This window comes from Mesoplodon bidens (assembly GCF_964165515.1).
Source record: "Mesoplodon bidens genome assembly, chromosome: 5".
NCBI classification, from domain to species: Eukaryota; Metazoa; Chordata; class Mammalia; order Artiodactyla; family Ziphiidae; genus Mesoplodon; species Mesoplodon bidens.
In genome coordinates, this window is record NC_138161.1 from 108,433,794 (window position 1) to 108,453,842 (window position 20,049).

The 20,049-nt window shown below is 35.3% G+C and overlaps 1 protein-coding gene across 5 annotated transcripts in view; it reads left to right on the forward strand.

Moving 5' to 3' along the window:
* The window catches only part of OPA1 (OPA1 mitochondrial dynamin like GTPase), a 94,108-nt gene that overhangs the window by 16,954 nt on the left and 57,105 nt on the right, over positions 1-20,049 (forward strand). For 3 of the 5 annotated variants that reach the window (XM_081234675.1, XM_081234676.1, XM_081234679.1), the window contains 13 exons: positions 1,573-1,683; positions 7,092-7,145; positions 9,494-9,598; positions 11,256-11,342; positions 11,997-12,110; positions 14,019-14,099; positions 14,223-14,297; positions 14,626-14,697; positions 14,781-14,880; positions 15,585-15,715; positions 18,347-18,419; positions 18,512-18,584; positions 19,864-19,979. In XM_081234675.1, coding sequence (XP_081090801.1) covers positions 1,573-1,683; positions 7,092-7,145; positions 9,494-9,598; positions 11,256-11,342; positions 11,997-12,110; positions 14,019-14,099; positions 14,223-14,297; positions 14,626-14,697; positions 14,781-14,880; positions 15,585-15,715; positions 18,347-18,419; positions 18,512-18,584; positions 19,864-19,979 — 1,192 coding nt within the window. The remainder of the gene's footprint in view (positions 1-1,572; positions 1,684-7,091; positions 7,146-9,493; positions 9,599-11,255; positions 11,343-11,996; positions 12,111-14,018; positions 14,100-14,222; positions 14,298-14,625; positions 14,698-14,780; positions 14,881-15,584; positions 15,716-18,346; positions 18,420-18,511; positions 18,585-19,863; positions 19,980-20,049) is intronic. The other 2 variants (XM_081234677.1, XM_081234678.1) reach the window with 1 other exon arrangement.

A 20,049-nucleotide genomic window follows, 5' to 3' on the forward strand; every position in this document is an offset into this window, starting at 1 on the left:
CCTTTATAGGGTTTCTAACTGGGAAAATATAAGGTTCCTGACCTTGTCAATTGCTAGTTGTTTTTTCTCCTACATTTCTTGAGGTTGATTATCTAATAGACAGCAATTAAAAACACTGTACAGAAAATGACCTGTATTTTAGTTTCATGTCACAAGTGAATACATTGCATCAGATGAACATTTCATGATTATTAAATGGAATGAATTTTAAACATAGAAATGATGATTATTTTGTTCATAGGTTCAAACTGGGTTTTGTTTCATTTTTATTTTCATAGTAACTATATTATCTCCATATCTTAATTATGTTATTTTATTGAACTTGTGCTTTAGTAATTGATATATCCTTGGTTATATTCTCAGAGGCCATTTTTATTTAATGTCAAAACAGCTCATAAAAAGTGAAAATTCAGTCAAACTACTTATTTGATGTTGTATAAAGCTAAAAGTACCTCAAACATTTTTTAATTTGCAAAAAAAAAACAACCCTTAGATTTTTTTTTTTTTTTTCTTTTTGCGGTATGCGGGCCTCTCACTCTTGTGGCCTCTCCCGTTGCGGAGCACAGGCTCCGGACGCGCAGGCCCAGCGGCCATGGCTCACGGGCCCAGCCGCTCTGCGGCATATGGGATCCTCCCAGACCGGGGCACGAACCCGTATCCCCTGCATCGGCAGGCGGACTCTCAACCACTGCGCCACCAGGGAGGCCCAACCCTTAGATTTTAATCAAATAAGATTCTGTGCATAGACATGTAAAATTGTGAATTAATGTAAAACCTTGATTAACTTGATGCTCGAAACTGCATTTTGAGGGATCTTTATTTATTTACTTTTTGGCCATGCCACGTGGCATATGGGATCTCAGTTCCTGGACCAAGGGTCAAACCCACGCCCCCTGCAGTGGGAGCTTGGAGTCTTAACCACTGGACCTCCAGGCAAGTCCCTTGAGGGGTCTTTAATTGAAGACATCAGATGTCAAGGAAAACTTAAGAATAATAATTTAATAAGTGATTAAGCTATTATGTATTCTCCATTTAGTCTTATGAAACTTATGGTTGAGAATTAGAAAATTCAGACCTTTGAAATCAACACTGTTCAAAAATCAGTTTTGTTTCTTCCCCCATAGGTATCAAGTCAGGAGCATACACTAGTTCATATTGGCAATTCAAAAATAAGGGTTGAAGTATTTGTTTTCTCAACTTTTCTGTTACTAGGACATTTAGTTAACTATAGTGCCACCTTCCTTGAGCATTCCAGTTAGTCTCGGTTTTACTGTATGTTGATATTATATATCTGGCTCGTTTTATTCAGCAGTCACTTATTGCATTTTCCTTTTCACTTATTAAACTATGCTGTTTTATATTTCTGAGACATAATTTTACTGAGGAGAAAAATGGAAATGTAGTACAGAACCCAGTTATACAGTGGCTCTAAAGGTACATAATTGAGTTTCCATTTTTGTTATAAGCTATCCATTCCTCTCTGACTTACATCTGTTCCTTTCTTGTGCCCTTTGGTTTAACATTGTTCTCCTCCCCAATTTTCCTCTTCTCCTCGTTGTAAACTCATGGCAGGGTCTGCTTGGTGAGCTCATTCTCTTACAACAGCAAATTCAAGAGCATGAAGAGGAAGCGCGCAGAGCCGCAGGCCAATATAGCACGAGCCATGCCCAACAGAAGCGCAAGGTGATGGATGGTTTAAGGGGGCTACTGATATGTTCACACTAATCAGCCGTTTCTACCAGGATCATGTCACCTTAATCCATTCATGGACTCCAATTATGAGAAATTATTTTTGACAAAGTAAAAATATGAAAGATAATGGAGATATGCAACTTTCCTAGAGTAGGTAAATCCAAAATATTAAACATAGGAATTTATTTTCTGAAAATTAGATTATCTGTGAGGGCTCATGGATTTGTACTTAGATAAGAATTATGAATTGCAGTTTACTTGGTCCAGTTATTGAGTCACCTTAAATTTGTAGCCAACTTGTCTATTCTCCAAGTTTTCATTTGTAAAATGAAAAGGGTTACTGTGAATGACCATGTTAAATTAAAGAATGAAATGTATTTGTTTTAGTTAAAATGAATCAGCAGAGAATTCTTATTTCTTACAGAAGGAAACTATTTTGACTTAACTTTGGGGCAAAGTTATTCTTAGATACTTTGATAAATTTGTATAAAGATTTTCCACATTTATTTAAAGTCAGCACAGATTTTCACCTTGTCCACTGAAGGATTGAACATTGGAAATTTGATATAATTCTGGTCAATAAAGAACAGATTCTGATAAAACTCAGCATAACAGTGTACAGATGTTTGGTTATAGGAGCAACCAAGGAATCCTTAAAGATATACTTTTGGCTGTTAGATGATCCTACAGTATAGATCCCAAGGTTAATGTTCTAAAGAGACTAGAGTCAAATGAACTGTATGTAATGATTTTAAAATTATACTCTAAGATCTTGAAATCAGCTATTTGTGTTACATATATTAGATAAGAAAAACTTTGGAGTTAGGTGCAAATCTTACTCAGGAAAAAAGATTCAGTCATATAATTAGCTTCCTGTAGGTTCTGATATTGAAATCAACCAATATTATAGATAATTAGTGCAATAATTCTGCTGGCTAACCCTGTCGCATTTGGTGGTGGTTAATACTTGAGAATACTCATCATAGTTTCATTTATTTTTTCAGTATCACTACCTGGCTTTTCTCAATTCCATGGCTGTGGAATCAACTCCTATATGTTGTTTAGCTTTCGGTGAATGAATAACATAGGTAGAAATAGAAAACAAGTTATTTTCCTACTTGTGTTAAACCAAGGGAGGACTTAGTTTTTTTTTTTGGCTGCGTTGGGTCTTCATTGCTCTGCGCGGGTTTTCTCTAGTTGTGGTGAGCGGAGGCTACTCTTCATTGCGGTGTGTAGGCTTCTCATTGCGGTGGCTTCTCTTGTTGCGGAGCATGGGCTCTATGTGCATGGGCTCAGTAGTTGCAGCACCCGGGCCCTAGAGTGCATGGGCTTCAGTAGTTGCAGTGCATGGGCTCAGTAGTTGCAGTGTGCGGGCCCTAGGGTGCACAGGCTTCAGTAGTTGTGGCGTGTGGGCTCAGTAGTTGTGGCTCGCAGGCTCTAGAGAGCAGGCTCAGTAGTTGTGGTACACGGGCTTAGTTGCTCCGCAGCATGTGGGATCCTTCCAGACCAGGGATTGAACCTGTGTCCCCTGCATTGGCAGGCGGATTCTTAACCACTGTACCACCAGGGAAGTCCCAAGGGAGGGCTTACTTTAAATGGTGCTTTAGCATTCTCTGTTACTCATGCTGTTGAGAGTACCATTTAAATATTGTAACAAGTTGGATGCTTAGGCTAAGCCCTCTCTGTTCCTTAGCTTTGTTACAGAAAGAACGGGAGGGAGCTACTGTTTTGATACGTTAGTTAAGGATATGAATATAGCTCTAGTTACTAGTAGTGCTTGTTTTTTTCATGATGGTAAAATAATTTGCAAAGAGTCCTATAGATCTGCTATTTTAAGATTCTAAGATACAGTTTAAGATTATTGATGTGCTATTGAATCTGATGATTTAAGCAATATCAATAGTGAATATTGTTTATTTTCTACACTGCCAAGGGTTAATGTTCATTTGGGGCCTACTTTCCTAGCCTTTTTTCAGGCTTACGGTTATCCTTCCTATTCCTAATATTTATTGGATTATCCACGTAACCCTTTTATTCCTCACTTTACACATTTGTAAAAGAGCTACTGGCAGGACTGTACCTCCATCTGTTTTGTTTATTAAGGCATACTTAGTTAGAGCACGAAACGGGGCTTGTTCCTGCCCACTTCGCAGTTACCTTGTGTGAAAGTAAATGAGACTAAAAACAATTTATGCTCCTCTATAATAATACCATTCCTTTTACTGTCCTTAAAGATGGTTTCCTTACTGTATCTTCCCCTTTGTTCCCCCTATAGTTAGTACACAGATGACTTTTCAGCCCTACATTGTCATAATGACCAAAATCCTAATTTGATGAGATTATCATTCCAAGCATTTGAGGTTTGCTTGAGGTACTAAGCCACAGCTACTTTTTGTTGCTTTTTGATCATTATTTCTTATTACACCTTGAAAATATAAGTAGGCCTTCATTATTTATATCTTATTAGTAGCAGCTAATAGATTTACCCTGTATCATCTGAGCAAAGGAGCTCATGCAGAGACAGCAGATTAAGACTGCCATTGGGGCTTCCCTGGTGGCGCAGTGGTTGAGAGTCCGCCTACCAATGCATGGGACACGGGTTCGTGCCCCAGTCCGGGAAGATCCCACATGCCGCGGAGCAGCTAGGCGCATGAGCCATGGCTGCTGAGCCTGCGCATCCGGAGCCTGTGCTCCGCAATGGGAGAGGCCACGGCAGTGAGACACCCACATACCGCCAAAAAAAAAAAAAAAAAAAAAACCTGCCATTGATAGGTTTGCTTCCTGTGAATACGTACACATACATAAAAATTTTTACGAGTCTTATGCATTTCTGTATTTCAGAATGTCCACAATTGCTTAGTAGGAAGAAATACTTAAAATTTAAAAATCAGGTTTGGTTTTGTGAGGAGCTAGTAAGGGTTTTTCTCTTTCAGCTTTAGCTTGTTTCTGCAGAAGGTTCTGCTCTTTCTCCATCAATCTTACAGCCCTGGAATTGTAGAAAAGCTCTGGTTTCAAGACTATTGATACCCATTTCTGTCAGGGTGAGTCTTAAATTAATTTCATAATGAAAACTAAATATATTAAACAGCAGGACAAGAACTTACTGTAGGTAGCTGAATTTTACTAGTAAAGTGCATCAAAATAAAATATACCCAGGTTGCTAGTTAAGACCTCAAATAAATGATAGACTAACAATAGCATGTACTATTCTCTTAAGGAAATATGTAAAAGTATCTTATCATTAATCTTTAATACTTATTTTGTGAACCTAAATGTTTTGATTTTGTTTCCTAGAAAATATTAGGCCTAATTCTTGATTCCACCATCACATGTCTTTTACATAATAACATTAATCTTTTAATTTAACATTAAACTAAGCAGATAGGAAGTGTATTGGTAAAACTGTGCATGAGTTGTTCCTAACAGTCGTGCCAGAAGGGCACATGATAAATTTAAATATTTCTAAAAATCCAAATTTATGAAAATCTTAAGTCATTGTACTAAATACTAATATTAGCATAAAGATTGTATTTGTAATGTTCTAATAACCTTATATCATTTTAACTCTTTATATATCCTTTTTATTTTACCAAATTATCAAGGTAACTTTTTATAGTCCTTGGCTTATAGTAAACATTCTAACTTTGTGTAATTGTATTAGTTTCTTAATTATTGCCCCAGATATAGAGAAATATCGGATTTTCTACTGTAATTTAGGATATATTGCATGAAATCATTAAATATTCACATCTAAAACTAAAACAGTTTATACTGATATTGTTTATACATCTCATACTAATTTAACTGCAGTTGGATGAATAGTTAATGGAACAGAGTAAATCAGAGAAACTTTCAAAATGAATTGGGAATATAATCTGCATAACAAAATTTTTATGACCATACTATTACAGTATGATGGCATGCCATATGGTCAAAATATGGAATTATGTATTTCTTCATTGGCCTTTAAGATTTTGTTCTTTGGGTTGTGGGCTCCTCCTCAACGTGCTTGTCTCCTCACATTTTAGGAGACGATTAATAATTCTTGTCCATTTTACACAAACACATAGTCAAATGAAAAACACTTCTATCCACAAGTCTCTGGCAAAGTTTGTTTTATATTATCGTTTTTCTAATTACCAAATCAAATTTAGATTTTTAGACATAGGCTTTTTAGGAAAAAATGATACATGCCTATCATTTCTAGCAAGTATTGTCATTTTTATTTAAAAGAATTTTGATAAATTATTTGGAAATAGGAATTAAAATCTCAAAATAACTTTATTGCATGGATGAGAGTTATTAACGTCTACCTCAATAAGCAAATCATTTAGAATGTTTTCATATATATTTGCTACCATGATGTCTTGATTGCTTAAATAGCCAATGAATAAAGATGAATAAAGATTTACATTAATTTTAACTTGATTTTTGTCTCCTGTGGAATAAAATCATCTCTAAAAATTTTGAGTATCAGAAATTAGATAATTATTTTGAAAGACTGAGAATGGCAACTTTGGCATCTCACCAGGGAGTCAAAGTACAGTTACATGTATTTGTCATAAATGGCATCGTTTTAATTACAGTTGATTATTGTGTTTTATATTTGGAATTGTGACTACTTTAAAGCCTGTTATAGAATAAAGTTTTTTGTTGTTTTGAATATTTTATCTTAGAACTATTAGCATTAATAACAATTCGGAGTAGTTTCCCCAATACCTGTGGATTTTATCCTACTTTTGTTTTATGTTCAAATCAATTTTAGTTGCTTTACTCAACTTCATTGCTCCTGATGCATTCGCTTTATTACGGGTTAGCAGATCTTGCATTGGAACTGAATTTAAAAACAAGCATCTGGTTCCACTTAAAGCTCTGAAAATGCAGGTTGTTCTTTGCATTTATTAAACACTTTCCTACTTACAGAATAGAAATGGATAGTGTTTGCTTAAAGATACACTATGACCAATGAACTTTTCAGTAGCTGTAAATGATAACATGTGTCTGACTTCCTGAAACGTTTCTGTAAGGATATTATTGCCTTATTTCTCCAAGCATCCAAGTCCCTGTGCTTGAGTACAAAATAACCTATCAAGAATGTAGTAACCATATGTGTTGCTTTCTTATTTTTCTAACAAGCCAGCCATATATGACTAGAATGGCAATAGGAAGATGGTTGCTTTTTAAGGTTTTCACTTAATATACAATTTTGATGAGCTATTTTTATTAATAAGATTTTTTTACTTAAATAAGCATATGATTTAAAATTTGCTTTGACTAAATATCCATATAAAGCCAGTAGTTTTCACTCTTAAAAATGCTTTTTTAAAAACATTAACTTACTGTATATTCTATATAAACCTAATTCTACTCAAATAAAATTATTTATTTTAAACATTTAGGTGTCAGACAAAGAGAAAATAGACCAACTTCAAGAAGAGCTTCTGCATACCCAGGTAATTCTGATGAGTAAAAAGAACCAGAAAGTTTTTCTTATACTCTAAGTTTGGTAGTGTGGAAATTTATCTTTTTAACCAAAGCAAAATTTAGAGTGGCTTAACGATAGAACCTTATTATTATAAGTAGATGACCCCCAAAATGCAAAAACTAATTGAGAAATAAGGAATAATGAAGGAACTTGATAAGTTTAATTAACTAATTTATGTGTAAAAACCTATTTTTTAGTGAATCTTATGCTTCTAATTTTTTTTTTTTTTTTTTTTTTTTGCGGTACACGGGCCTCTCACTGTTGTGGCCTCTCACGTTGCGGAGCACAGGCTCCAGACGCTCAGGCTCAGTGGCCATGGCTCACGGGCCTAGCCCCTCCGCGGCATGTGGGATCTTCCCGGACCAGGGCACGAACCTGTGTCCCCTGCATCGTCAGGTGGACTCTCAACCACTGCGCCACCAGGGAAGCCCTCATGCTTCTAATTTTAAAGAAAAACTATGGCAAAAACTGGGGAAAGTGATCTGTCCTTATATAAATCTATGTTTGCAATTTTACATTGATAGGCTAATTAAGTAGCAGTTAAATTGGAGTTGAGTCTACCACAGTTCTTCTCTGAAGCCCAAAGCCAATCAGATAATAACCTTTCCAAAGGTATTTCTAACACTACTATGAAAGGCTATTCTCTTATAATTGATGATAACAATTATCATTAAAGACTTGTTCTGTGCAATGTAATTGAGTAGGTAACATTCTAGTGAAAAATTGCCCTATCACCCACTCTATCTTTAGTTATTCTATGTAGATACAATGATATGCAATAATTAAGAATAAGTTAAAAAGACTTATTGGGTCTCTCTTTTTAGGGGAAAAAAATACAAGGACAATCTAGATGAAATTAGGAACTAGTATATTTTGAGTCCCAGGTTTTCTTAATATCTATGCATTATTCTTACACTTGACTATATGTTAGAATTGCGTGTGCTCTGAGCAGCACTGTATATATTTGTTATGGCTTCCCAGCCAGGTGATTACAATCTGCAGCCAGGGATTAAGAATCATTGGCCTCAGAATGTGGTCTCTGCAGCATTAGCATCAGTAATGTCCTTTGGGAACTTGTTGGAAATGCAGATTATTGATCCCATCCCATCTGCACTGAGTGGGAAGCTCTGGGTGTAGAACTGAGCAATCTTTGTTCTTAAAAACCCTCAAGTGATTCTGATGAATTCTTAAGTTTGAGAATTACTGGTCTAGACGTCTTTGCAGGATGACCCAGAGCACATCTCTGTAGGAAGACTGCAGATTGGCACCTGTACTAAAGAGTGTTTCCAGCCCCAGAAAATGTAGACCCCATAATTGACTCCATATTTACCAAGAAGTGAGCCAGTGGAAATCCTACCACCCCTATATATACCTATTGATATCAACCCTTCAATTTGTACAGTTGTTGTCAGCTGCTAGGCATTGACACAAACACTTGATGGAGAGTTCATGATGTAATAATAGCATTATCTGTATCAGTAGTGTTCAGTAGAAATATAATGCAAGCCATGCACTTTAAAATTTTTACATTAAAATAAGGGTGAAAAGAAATAGGTAGAATTTTGATGTTAATAATAAATTTAACCCAGCAGATCTAAAATAATATCATTTAAACATCTAATTAGTATAAAAAATATTAATGTGGTGTTTATGTATTTTTACTGAATTATAGAAATCTGGTGTGTATTTTATACTTAACTCATCTCCATTCAGACTAGCCACATTTCAAGTGCTCAGTACCTGCATGTGGCTAGTGGCTACCATCCATATTAGATAGCACAGATCTAATTCTAATTTGCCTCACTTGAAGTCTTACGGGAGTTAATGCAGGTCAAACAGTCAGTAAAGGGCCTGTCACATACTGCATAGTCAGGTACTGTTAGCTATTTTTATTTTAAATCATTTTTATAAAATAATATGGGGGATGGGGAGAGTTTGAATTTTTGTCAAATGTCCCTTTAATGGAGACTTAAAATTTTGTTGTAATAGGAAATATTGCTTCATAGAGTATACTTAAGAACTTCCTTCTTCAACTCCGTTCATTTTTAGTATTTTTAATAATTTCTTCAACATAAACAGCAAAGACTTTTCCAAACAAAATGCCAATTGAAATAGAAAACTATAATGAAGTTCATTGTTTGAGATAATATTCATAATTTATTTGTTCAACATTTTCATAGATGACTTAAATGAAATAATTCATTTTAAGTAGGCAGGAGATATTGCTTCAGGATCTTGGAAGATTTTAATTTACACTTAATGTTATTTTTTAACCCATCTCTTTCTTATAAAGTTATGTGTATTATTTTGTTGCAGTTAAAGTACCAGAGAATCTTGGAACGGCTAGAAAAGGAGAACAAAGAATTGAGAAAATTAGTATTACAGAAAGATGACAAAGGCATCCATCATAGAAAGCTTAAGGTACTTTAAGTTTGTCTTAATTTGTTCGCTCAGAACTTTACCACTTCACATTGTGTGTTGATCAATACCGGTTTTTAAGGAACTGCAAAGGGTTCTATCATCCTTTTCTTTCTAACCTGATATGCTTAGGGGATAGGGAGGTCTCTTCCTATGTTAAGACTTTTCACAAATTATAATCTTCAAACATTTATTTTATACTATATCCTTAAATTTTCATACTTTCAAGAGTCATTTCTTGTGAATCAGTTTATTTTTTCTGAAATATTTAGTTTATCTCTAGGTTTACTTAATTTATACAGCTATAAAACCAGCAATGTAAGTTGATAGAAAGTTACGTATGTCTTATTTTCATTGCCTTACTTGTATTGCCACTCAGTGAAGAGGCCACTTTCTCCAGTTTTACCATAGTTAATGTTTTCTTCTGGAAGGTTCCTTAGACATTTTAAAGTATTTTTGAAAAAGCATGCTGGTATTGTTATCATCAGCACATTGGTAATTACCACTATCAGTTAATTAAATCTTATTATTCCCCACTAAACCAACCTTTATGTGCTAAATGAAATTGAAGTAATTCTTTTAACTTAAATGTCATATAAGTAAACAATTTGTACGTAGCAAAACTGCAATAAATCATGGCACATTCATTTTGTAGCCAAGGTCCAAAGATATATAGCCCTAGTTTAACCAACATGTATTAATAGTTCTGACTCCAAATTACGACTGCATAAAACAAATAAATAGCATGACTTTATTTATAAGTCAGCACATGGCAGTTGGGAAAAACCACAACCAAGCATTAATATATATTGAGAATTATATATATTAACATTGAGAAATTGTATTTTCTCTCATAAAATGAAATGGTAATGAAAATTCGAAAAGTTTTTTGTTTATTTTTAGGTGGAGGGGATAACAGTTGCTTTCCTTTTAATTATTTCTAGGTGTTGAGAGATGAAAGGCAGTGTAGACCCTCATTTTGTTCCTACTTTGGCACTGAAACTTACCTTTAATTATTAAATGCTTGATAGTAACCTTTTTCCCAGGCCTGTGTATATGTTCAATCATTCCTCAAATACTTGAAGCTTATAATTTTCCAGGCACCGTGTTTGATACTGGTTTTACTGAGATGTCTGCCCCTGGTGCTCTCACATTTTAGTCTGCCCAGTTATCAGTGTACACTAATCATTCATACTGATTTAACAATAATCTTGGTGATTCTTTCTCTACTTTACCAGTTCTTCAGTCTTTCTTTCTCTCCTGCTCTGACTCATACACCAAACATTCCTTTCAGTTGGTCACCTGACCCCTTATTGGGCGTTTTTTGGTGTTAATGGTCTTCCTTTGTTGGGCACTTAATGTTAGCTCTTCAATATTAAACAATAACCTCCTTCTTTTACCATTTAATTAGAAGGTTCGGAAATCATGAATTAATATTACTGTGTTAAATCATTGTCTCTTTAAAATAAATTTGATAAGAACATATGGAATTTTCTGTATTGTTTTACATTTACTAGGAATATTTATTTGCATAACTAGGAAAAGCAATACAATTATTATGGAAACATTTTGAATGTATCAGCTCTTTTATCTCGACACATCTGTGGTTTTTTAAAAATGTTTTCACTATTTTATATTATTAATTTCTTGAATTTTATAGAAATCTTTGATTGACATGTACTCTGAAGTTCTTGATGTTCTGTCCGATTATGATGCCAGTTATAATACACAAGATCATCTGCCAAGGGTAAGTAAAAAATTAGTACACAGTGAACTTGCCCATTAGCAAAAAAACACTGTAGTTTTTTAAAAAGTTACATACATAATACATACACATATGTATAGACATAGACAAAGACATAAAATTTTCTGTATAATATTCATGTGTTCTAGGTGATGCCCTAAGCATTGAATATTGTTTGACTCTTTATTTTGGTCCATTGGTTTACTTATATTTATGCATAATAAAGTAAGGCTTTCTGATATTTGGCATTACGTATTCATGATATCCATGATATTAAAATACCTGAATGGTGGATAAGATTAGGTACATGAGTGAAATTTAACCTTATAGAATTGAAAATGTCTTTGTAAAGAGTAAACTAGCTATTGGAAAAGATTTGTGGCATATGAATGTTAATGTGGTTTTAAAATAGTGGTTTAAATTAGCATAAGTTTTTAATAAAAATTTGGCTGTAAATAATGGATCCAGTTAATGTTTTGCTGTTTATGTTTTCAATACACATCAATGTATGAACCATCATTTTTTTCTGGATGATATTTTAAAATCATTTAAGTGTGTATAATTTTTAAGACTAAAAATTCTCAGCAGCATTCCAAATCTATTAAATTTAAGTTGGTATCAAAAAATATGAAAATGTGGTATTTATTTTGTCATAAGGTTGTTGTGGTTGGAGATCAAAGTGCTGGAAAAACTAGTGTGTTGGAAATGATTGCTCAAGCACGAATATTCCCTAGAGGATCTGGGGAGATGATGACACGTTCTCCGGTTAAGGTAAGAAAATAGGCCCTCTGGATTAATAGACTTATTGTGGTGGTCATTTTGTAATGTATTTAAATGTTGAAGCACTATGTTATACACAGAAACTAACGTAATATTGTTTGTCAACTCTACTTCAGTTAAAAAGGAAAATAGGCCAAATGAAGTTCCTCAGGAAAATAGTCACTTTAATGAAGTTTGTCCATGTGTTAAAATGAAGAATTCTGACAAAAGAAATAATTGATATGTAGCATTTGGAATTATTGCTAGTGTAGAAATCAGTAGGCGGCATCCCTCAGGCGTGAACAAAGATCAGGAGTTTTTCTTGCTGTAATGTAGACACAAGGATGTGTGTGTATGTTTTAACTCAGCCGATGGATGGAGTAGGTATAGAGTGATTGGAGAAATGGAAAATTGAGGTCACCAAGAATGAAGGCTAGAATAGTGGTAGAGAGTGAGACAATGAGGCTGATGCTGAAGTCTTGCAGAATTGAGGTCTGTTTATAATTACAACAGGCAGTCTAGTGTGATTCAGACAGTGCATTATTTGGGGTCTGGCTGTGATTTCAACCATGTTGTGTAAAACTAGTTTCTTTTTCATTGCTTTGTGTTATTGTGTGAATATACCACACTTTATAGATCCGTTTTATTGTTGATGGGCATTTGGAATATTACAAATTTAGGAGGAAAAGAATGAACTGACTATACTTTATATCATGCTCTGTAATTAACTGCAAAAATATTGTGAACCTATCTTTTACATTGTAACCAGCACCCTAATTGTAGTGGCTGTGGCTGATACTATATTTTAGGAAGGAGTTCACTTTCTTCCAGCAGGCAGATATCATGGACAGATTTCCTTGAAACAGACAAGGCTGTTCTCTTTTCAGTTTGTCATTACTTCACTAGTATTTACCAGGACTTCTCCTTGATGGACTCTAAACTCCAGATTTTTTGTCTCCCCTTGAAGAGTGAAATTGCCAAAATCTTGACTTAACATTTTAACCTCTTTAACAGCTTCTTTGTTCCTTAATGTGCAAATGCCTTAAAGGGAAATTGTGCATAGAATGTAGGGCTCAGTTTTTGGAGATTTATTTCTGCTGTCCATTTTTCTCTGAGAGTTTGGCATCTTAGATCATGGCTGCTTGATAACCCCGGAATCCGATTTTGTCTCTTCAACACAGTGAGACTGCTACAAGTTTTAAACTTCTCTTTCAGGCCACCCTGTGCCACAAATCAGCAAATGCCCTGAGGGAAAATAGCTGCAGGAATATACCCATCCAAATCCTTTGGGGTCTTGGACTCAGTCCAGGCTGCCATGGTTGCTCCTCTGATGTCTTCAAACAGCTAGGTTTTGTTTGTTATCCTCTGTATGCTTAGCTAATCTTAGTAGATAGAATTGTATTTTAAAAGTGAAATCGGATCATTATAGAGAAGCTTGAAAAGTTAAGGAATGTGAAGTTTAGAAGTTCTCATGAAACCACTGACTGTTGACATGTAAGTTGTTAGAGAATTTCTTGCTCAAATGTCACTCCTTGGGTGAAGGCTGCCTTAGTTCCCCTTAGTACTGCTCTCCTCTGTGGCATCCTAGGTTTTGCTACACAGACCTATTCTCTCTGTATATTTCTCCCAGTATATAATGAGGCCTAAACCAGGGACAGTCAATTCTTCGAGTTCCCCCATCTACAATGCCTGACACAGTTGGCTCTCAATAAATAGATGTTGAATAAATGAATTGTCCTTTACCTAAATTTACCTTTGAAGTGAAATGCAAGATTTCCTTTTAGTTTTTCAAGTTTTGAGATTGATGGCTTTGTGCTTGGTACTCTGTATAATGTTGACTGGAAAATGAGAACCATGTAAGTGCTGTGGGAATTAATAGGAATTGTAAATACAGTCTTCTCAATTTTCTATTAATTTCAGGTGACTCTCAGTGAAGGCCCTCACCATGTGGCCTTGTTTAAAGATAGTTCTCGGGAGTTTGATCTTACCAAAGAGGAAGATGTAAGTAGAATTTGTATGAGGTTTATGTATGTAACTTTTTATAACGTGTAAACTTATAAAAGACAACTAAATGGAATATTTAACTGAAGATTTCCTTAGGATTTTGTTGCTTTCCATTGATAGCTTGCAGCATTAAGACATGAAATAGAACTCCGAATGAGAAAAAATGTGAAAGAAGGCTGTACTGTTAGCTCTGAGGTAAGTGTTGCAATTCATTTCAACAATGTTTTATGGAAATCCAATGTTTATGGTTTGAAATCATGGTGTTAGCATTGATGTTTAGATTGCAGCTGTTCCAAGATACTTAGTCTTTTTTTTTCTTTTAATATTCCAAAGAACGTATTGCTTTGTGGATAATTTTCTATGATAATTACTGTTATGGTTAGAAAAAGCATAATTTTTTTCTGAGCTGCATATCTGAATGGATGAGATACAGAATTTTCAAAATATGTCTCACCAAAAAATTCCTAACAAGCTGCCTCCCAAAATTAGTTTTTTGGTTTTTGGATTTTTTTTCCCTGCACAGACCATATCCTTAAATGTAAAGGGCCCTGGACTACAGAGGATGGTGCTTGTTGACCTACCAGGTGTGATTAATGTAAGTATCTACAAAATGTGTGTTTTATCTTATTCCTATTGTGAAAGACATTTATAATGACATTTAAAACCTTTTTCTTCAAGACTGTGACATCAGGCATGGCTCCTGACACAAAAGAAACTATTTTCAGTATCAGCAAAGCTTATATGCAGAATCCTAATGCTATCATATTATGTATTCAAGGTAAGTCTTATTGAAAGATTTTAATTGCACTAATATTCTTCCTTACTTAGCAATCAAAGCTTTGTTCTATATATGCATGTTACATAAACATACAAAATAAATATGTTTTGTCCTCTTACTTGTTCGTTTTATTAGTAAATAGAATTGAGGTTGGTGATATTTTGATAAATTTCACTGTGTAGGCATCATAGACATTTTTATTGGCTAGAATGTCTTTTCATAACTAAGATAAAATATTAAGAAAATTTTTCTTACTATAATGTAGACACAAGGATGTAGCTTGTTGAAGTTTTTAAAACCTACTTTGTAACCATTACAGTGTCTTATTTATTTATTTGTTTATTTATTTATTTATTTATGGCTCCGTTGGGTCTTTGTTGCTGAGCGTGGGCTTTCTCTAGTGGCGAGTGGGGGCTACTCTTCGTTGCGGTGCACGGGCTTCTCATTGCGGTGGCTTCTCATTGCAGAGAATGGGCTCTAGGCCTGTGGGCTTCAGTAGCTGTGACACATGGGCCCAGTAGTTGTGGCTTGCGGGCTCTAGAGCACAGGCTCAGTATTTGTGGCGCACGGGCTTAGTTGCTCCTTGGCATGTGGGATCTTCCCGGACCAGGGCTTGAACCCCTGTCCCCCGCACTGGCAGGTGGATTCTTAACCACTGCACCGCCAGGGAAGCCCTACAGTGTCATTTTTCAATTTTTTTTCAGATGGATCTGTGGATGCTGAACGCAGCATTGTTACCGACTTGGTCAGTCAAATGGATCCTCATGGAAGAAGGACAATATTTGTTTTGACCAAAGTAGACCTGGCAGAGAAAAATGTGGCTAGTCCAAGCAGGGTGAGGGCAAGTTCTTTATACAAGCTCCAGTTATGACAGGGACTGGTTGGGGGAATAAAAAATTTCCTTGTGAAATACAAGTAGTGCGATTTTTCTTGGTTCTCATTAAAAACAAAGTATTGTGTAGTTATAGTAAATTAAGTGCAATATCGAGGTATAAGTGAAATTCCACAATTGTAATCAGTTTGCTTCAAATACTTAAAACTGCCAATGTTGCTTACTCTAATTTAATTTAAATTTTGTATGTTGACATAGAGTCATTAACATCATTTGTAGTATTTTTTGTTATAGTTTAAACTTTTTTTTTAGTTGATGTTCATAAATTAATGTAAAACTAGTGACAGTTTAAATTCCTTTTGGGCCTTACTTATTTTATTTTGTCCTGTTTTTTAAAAAAGATTTTATTATTTGTGTATTTTTTTTCAGATAAACATTACGTTTCTTAACTGATGAAAGACTGTGTGGCAGATTTTCATAATAGAGAAGGCACTGGATGGGGTGTCGGGGCTCAGCATTCTTATCCATGCTCTACCACCAACCAGCTGCATGTCCTTGGGCAAATCTTGTTACTTTTCTTTATCCAGTCAGTGCACCATCCAACCCATTAGTCTAGTTGATCTCTAGGTCATTTTCATTTCTGAGATTCTGTGACTTCTATTCATGGTATTCAGTGTCCCTTCTCTCCTCCTCCCTTGACAAGGCAAGGATTTTATTTTAAGGTACGATTGTGTGCAAGGTTTATTAGGACATGCTCTCTACTTAATTATGAAGGCATAAGGTAGAAGTGGGTAAAAATGCACAATCTGTAGCCAGATTGCTTGGTTTCACATCTGCTCTACTGTTTGCTAGTTGTGTAACCTTAGGTAAGTTGTTTTACTTTTTCAGTGCTTTAGGCTTTCTCATCTGTTGGAAATGAAGATATTAATGGTACTGTCTCATAGGTTATGAAAATTTATTGAGTTAAATATCCATCGTAAAGTGGTTGAAATAGTGCTTGGCACAAAAGTGTTATGTAAATGGTGGCTATCATCTGTTTTTATTATATCTTCATCCCCCATGGAACAACTTCAGATATAAGTACCCATCCCTCTGGCTACTGCTTAGAATTTCTCTTTTTCCCATCCTAAACTCTGTAGGACTATGCCTCTGTGATGGGGTTCCCAAGACAGACCACCCCTAGGCTCCCTGATTCCATTGAAGGACTCACAGGACTCAGTACATAGTAATACTTCCACCTAAGATTTTATTACAATGATAGGATGCAAAGCAAAATTACAAAATGAGAAGGTGCAAAAGGTGATATCTGAAGGAAACCAAGCTCAAGTTTCCAAGAGTTCTTTCCTAGTAGAGTCATACAGGAAATGCTTAATCCTGCCAGCAACAAGTTACTCATTAGAGACACAGCACCTAAGGTTTTTATTGGGGGCTGTTCATGTAGCCACCCTCAAGTACCAAGATTCCAGACGCCCAAAGGAAAGCAGATGTTCAGCATAAACCACATGGATTGCACAATGAGCCACTGTTATTTAGGGAAAGTTTTATATCAGTGTAGGGAATTGTTTACCAGTTAAGTTCCCAGATGCCAGCCAAGGACAAGCAGGCCTTTCTGAGGACAGCATTCTCAGGCCTGCTGTGTTAACTCTTTTCTGTACAGCCTCGGTGACCTTAGCTTTGCCTTATTTTTAAGGGTAAGGCCTGCCCTTGGCAGTATTGGTCCTGATAGGGAGGAGGGGAGAAGTGAGGTAGAAGCAAATTTCTGTGCTTCCTTCCCCTTTCCCATCATTCCTTTCATTTCTTTATCCTCTTCTTTAGGATAATGAGTTTGCATTTCCTTTGAATACAGTTGAAGTTTATATCAGTCTTTTTTTATACCAAAGATTCAGCATTAGCTTAGAAATGTGACTTGTCTTAGAGGAGGGATTCTTATCTCAGTATTAATCTTAATGAGCTGCTGGGAGTAGGAACTCTTTTATGTTATGTGTGAATGATAGATCTCTGTGCAAATGTGCATTTTTCTAGAGAGAGAGTCTGTAGTTTTTATTTCATTTAGAAAAGGAGTTTTGACCCTAAAAGAGTTGAGAACCAATGGATCCAAATTTTTTTTAATAAAGTTAAAAAAGGAAAAAAAAGACCGTCCAACTTTGTTAGAATTTAGATATTGGGGAAATAATAATAGCAGCTACTATTATTGTGTGCTTCTGCATGCCTGGCACTGTGTTATGTATCATATACTCTTTTCAACTACCATTTTGAAAAAGTTAAGTAGCTTACTTAAGGCCACACACCTAGTAAGTGCCAGAGCAGAAATTCAAACTAAGTAAGGCCTGACTCCAAAGCTCTATATGTCATTCCAAGTTCTAATTTTGGTACTTACGTTTTAACAATACATTTTTAATATAGCAAAATTAAATGTATTTAATTTTTTCCTCAAAGAGCAATTGAAATGCATTTCAGTACTTTTGTACAGACATATATAGCAATTGAAATACATTTCAGTACTTTTGTACAGACATATATTTACCTAAACATATACATATATAGCATTATTAAATTTGCTTTCTAAATAGCATGTTATGCTTTAAAAATTATGTAAACTTAACATCCGTTTATTTTTCCCACTTTTGAAAATAGATTCAGCAGATAATTGAAGGAAAACTCTTCCCAATGAAAGCTCTAGGTTATTTTGCTGTTGTAACAGGAAAAGGTATGCAAAGACAGATTATTATAGTTTTTTGTTGTTTTCAAATAATAAAAATGAATTTTCTTAGTGAGAACTTTACCATCATCTCTCCCTAGGAAACAGCTCTGAAAGCATTGAAGCTATAAGAGACTATGAAGAAGAATTTTTTCAGAATTCAAAACTCCTAAAGTAGGTATCTTGTTTAAATATTTAAAGAATTTATAGTGAGGGAGTAGCTTCAGCTGTTTTCATTTAAAAGTTTGTTTTATAGCTATCAGTTTAACATTGAATTTCCAGAATTGAATTCCCAAATAGCGATCTGTATTTAATAAGCAAGACCTCAAGCTACTCTGACAGAATTGGGAGCAGTTTATCACACAGTACAGTACATGCTGTTGTAATAAACTGCCCCTTGGCATATGGGCATTGGAGACCACACTGACACCACTTAAGTTGTTTTACTTATAAGGTGATTTTTTAAAATCAACACTTACATGTTTAAATGCATGTACACATTTCTCTTACAGTATTGGGAAAAGTTGGAGTGAGGGGTGGGAGTGTGAAAGGGGTGTCCTTAAATAGATATTGACAGAAATTAACAGAAAATAAGATACTGACAGTAAAGCAAAGAGGAAAAGCTAAAGGGCAACTGAATTTTAAAACATTATAACATGTAGAGAGTCTCTTGAACTGGAAGAGTGTGTTTGCCTCTGTATTAGTGTAGCAAGTCAAGGTAGTCTTTTCACATGTAGTCTTGAGAATTGTTTGTTGGGTTGGGAGCTGGCAAGTGGGTAGAACTATGCTATCCAATACAGTGGTCACTAGCCTTGTGTGCTTGTTTAAATTTATTTATTTATTTATTTTAAAATAAATTTTTTTATTTATTTTTGGCCTTGTTGGGTCTTTGTTGCTACGCGCGTGTTTTCTCTAGTTTGAGCAAGCAGGGGCTACTCTTTGTTGCGGTGCGCAGGCTTCTCATTGCATCATGTTGAGGAGCATGGGCTCTAGGTGGTGTGGACTTCAGTAGTTGTGGCTCTCAGGTTCTAGAGCACAGGCTCAGTAGTTGTGGCTCATGGGCTTAGTTGCTCTGCGGCATGTGGGATCCTCCCAGACCAGGGCTCGAACCCATGTCCCCTACACTGGCAGGCAGACTCTTAACCACTGTGCTACCAGGGAAGTCTCTAAATTTAAGTTAGTTAACATTAAATAGAGGGAAAATCTGAGTTCCTCAGTCACACTAACCACACATTTCAAGGGGTCAATAACCTCATGTGACTAGTAGCTACCATATTGGACAGCATGGGTATAGATTACTTACCTCATCACAGAAAGTTCATTGGACCGCCCTAGTATAAAATGATTCAGTGGCTATTCTCATTATGTTATAACAAGCACATTCTCAAACTTGGTGATAGTATTGTCCTTTCTGCCACTTTAATATACTTTAGCTCTGGTTATTGTTTTGTAGGACAAGCATGCTAAAGGCACACCAAGTGACTACAAGAAATCTAAGCCTTGCTGTATCGGACTGCTTTTGGAAAATGGTACGAGAGTCAGTTGAACAACAGGCTGACAGTTTCAAAGGTAAGTTGGGTTTTTAAAATAAACTCTCAAATTTAGATATTTTATTAGCTGGCAGTCTTGGGCATCCATC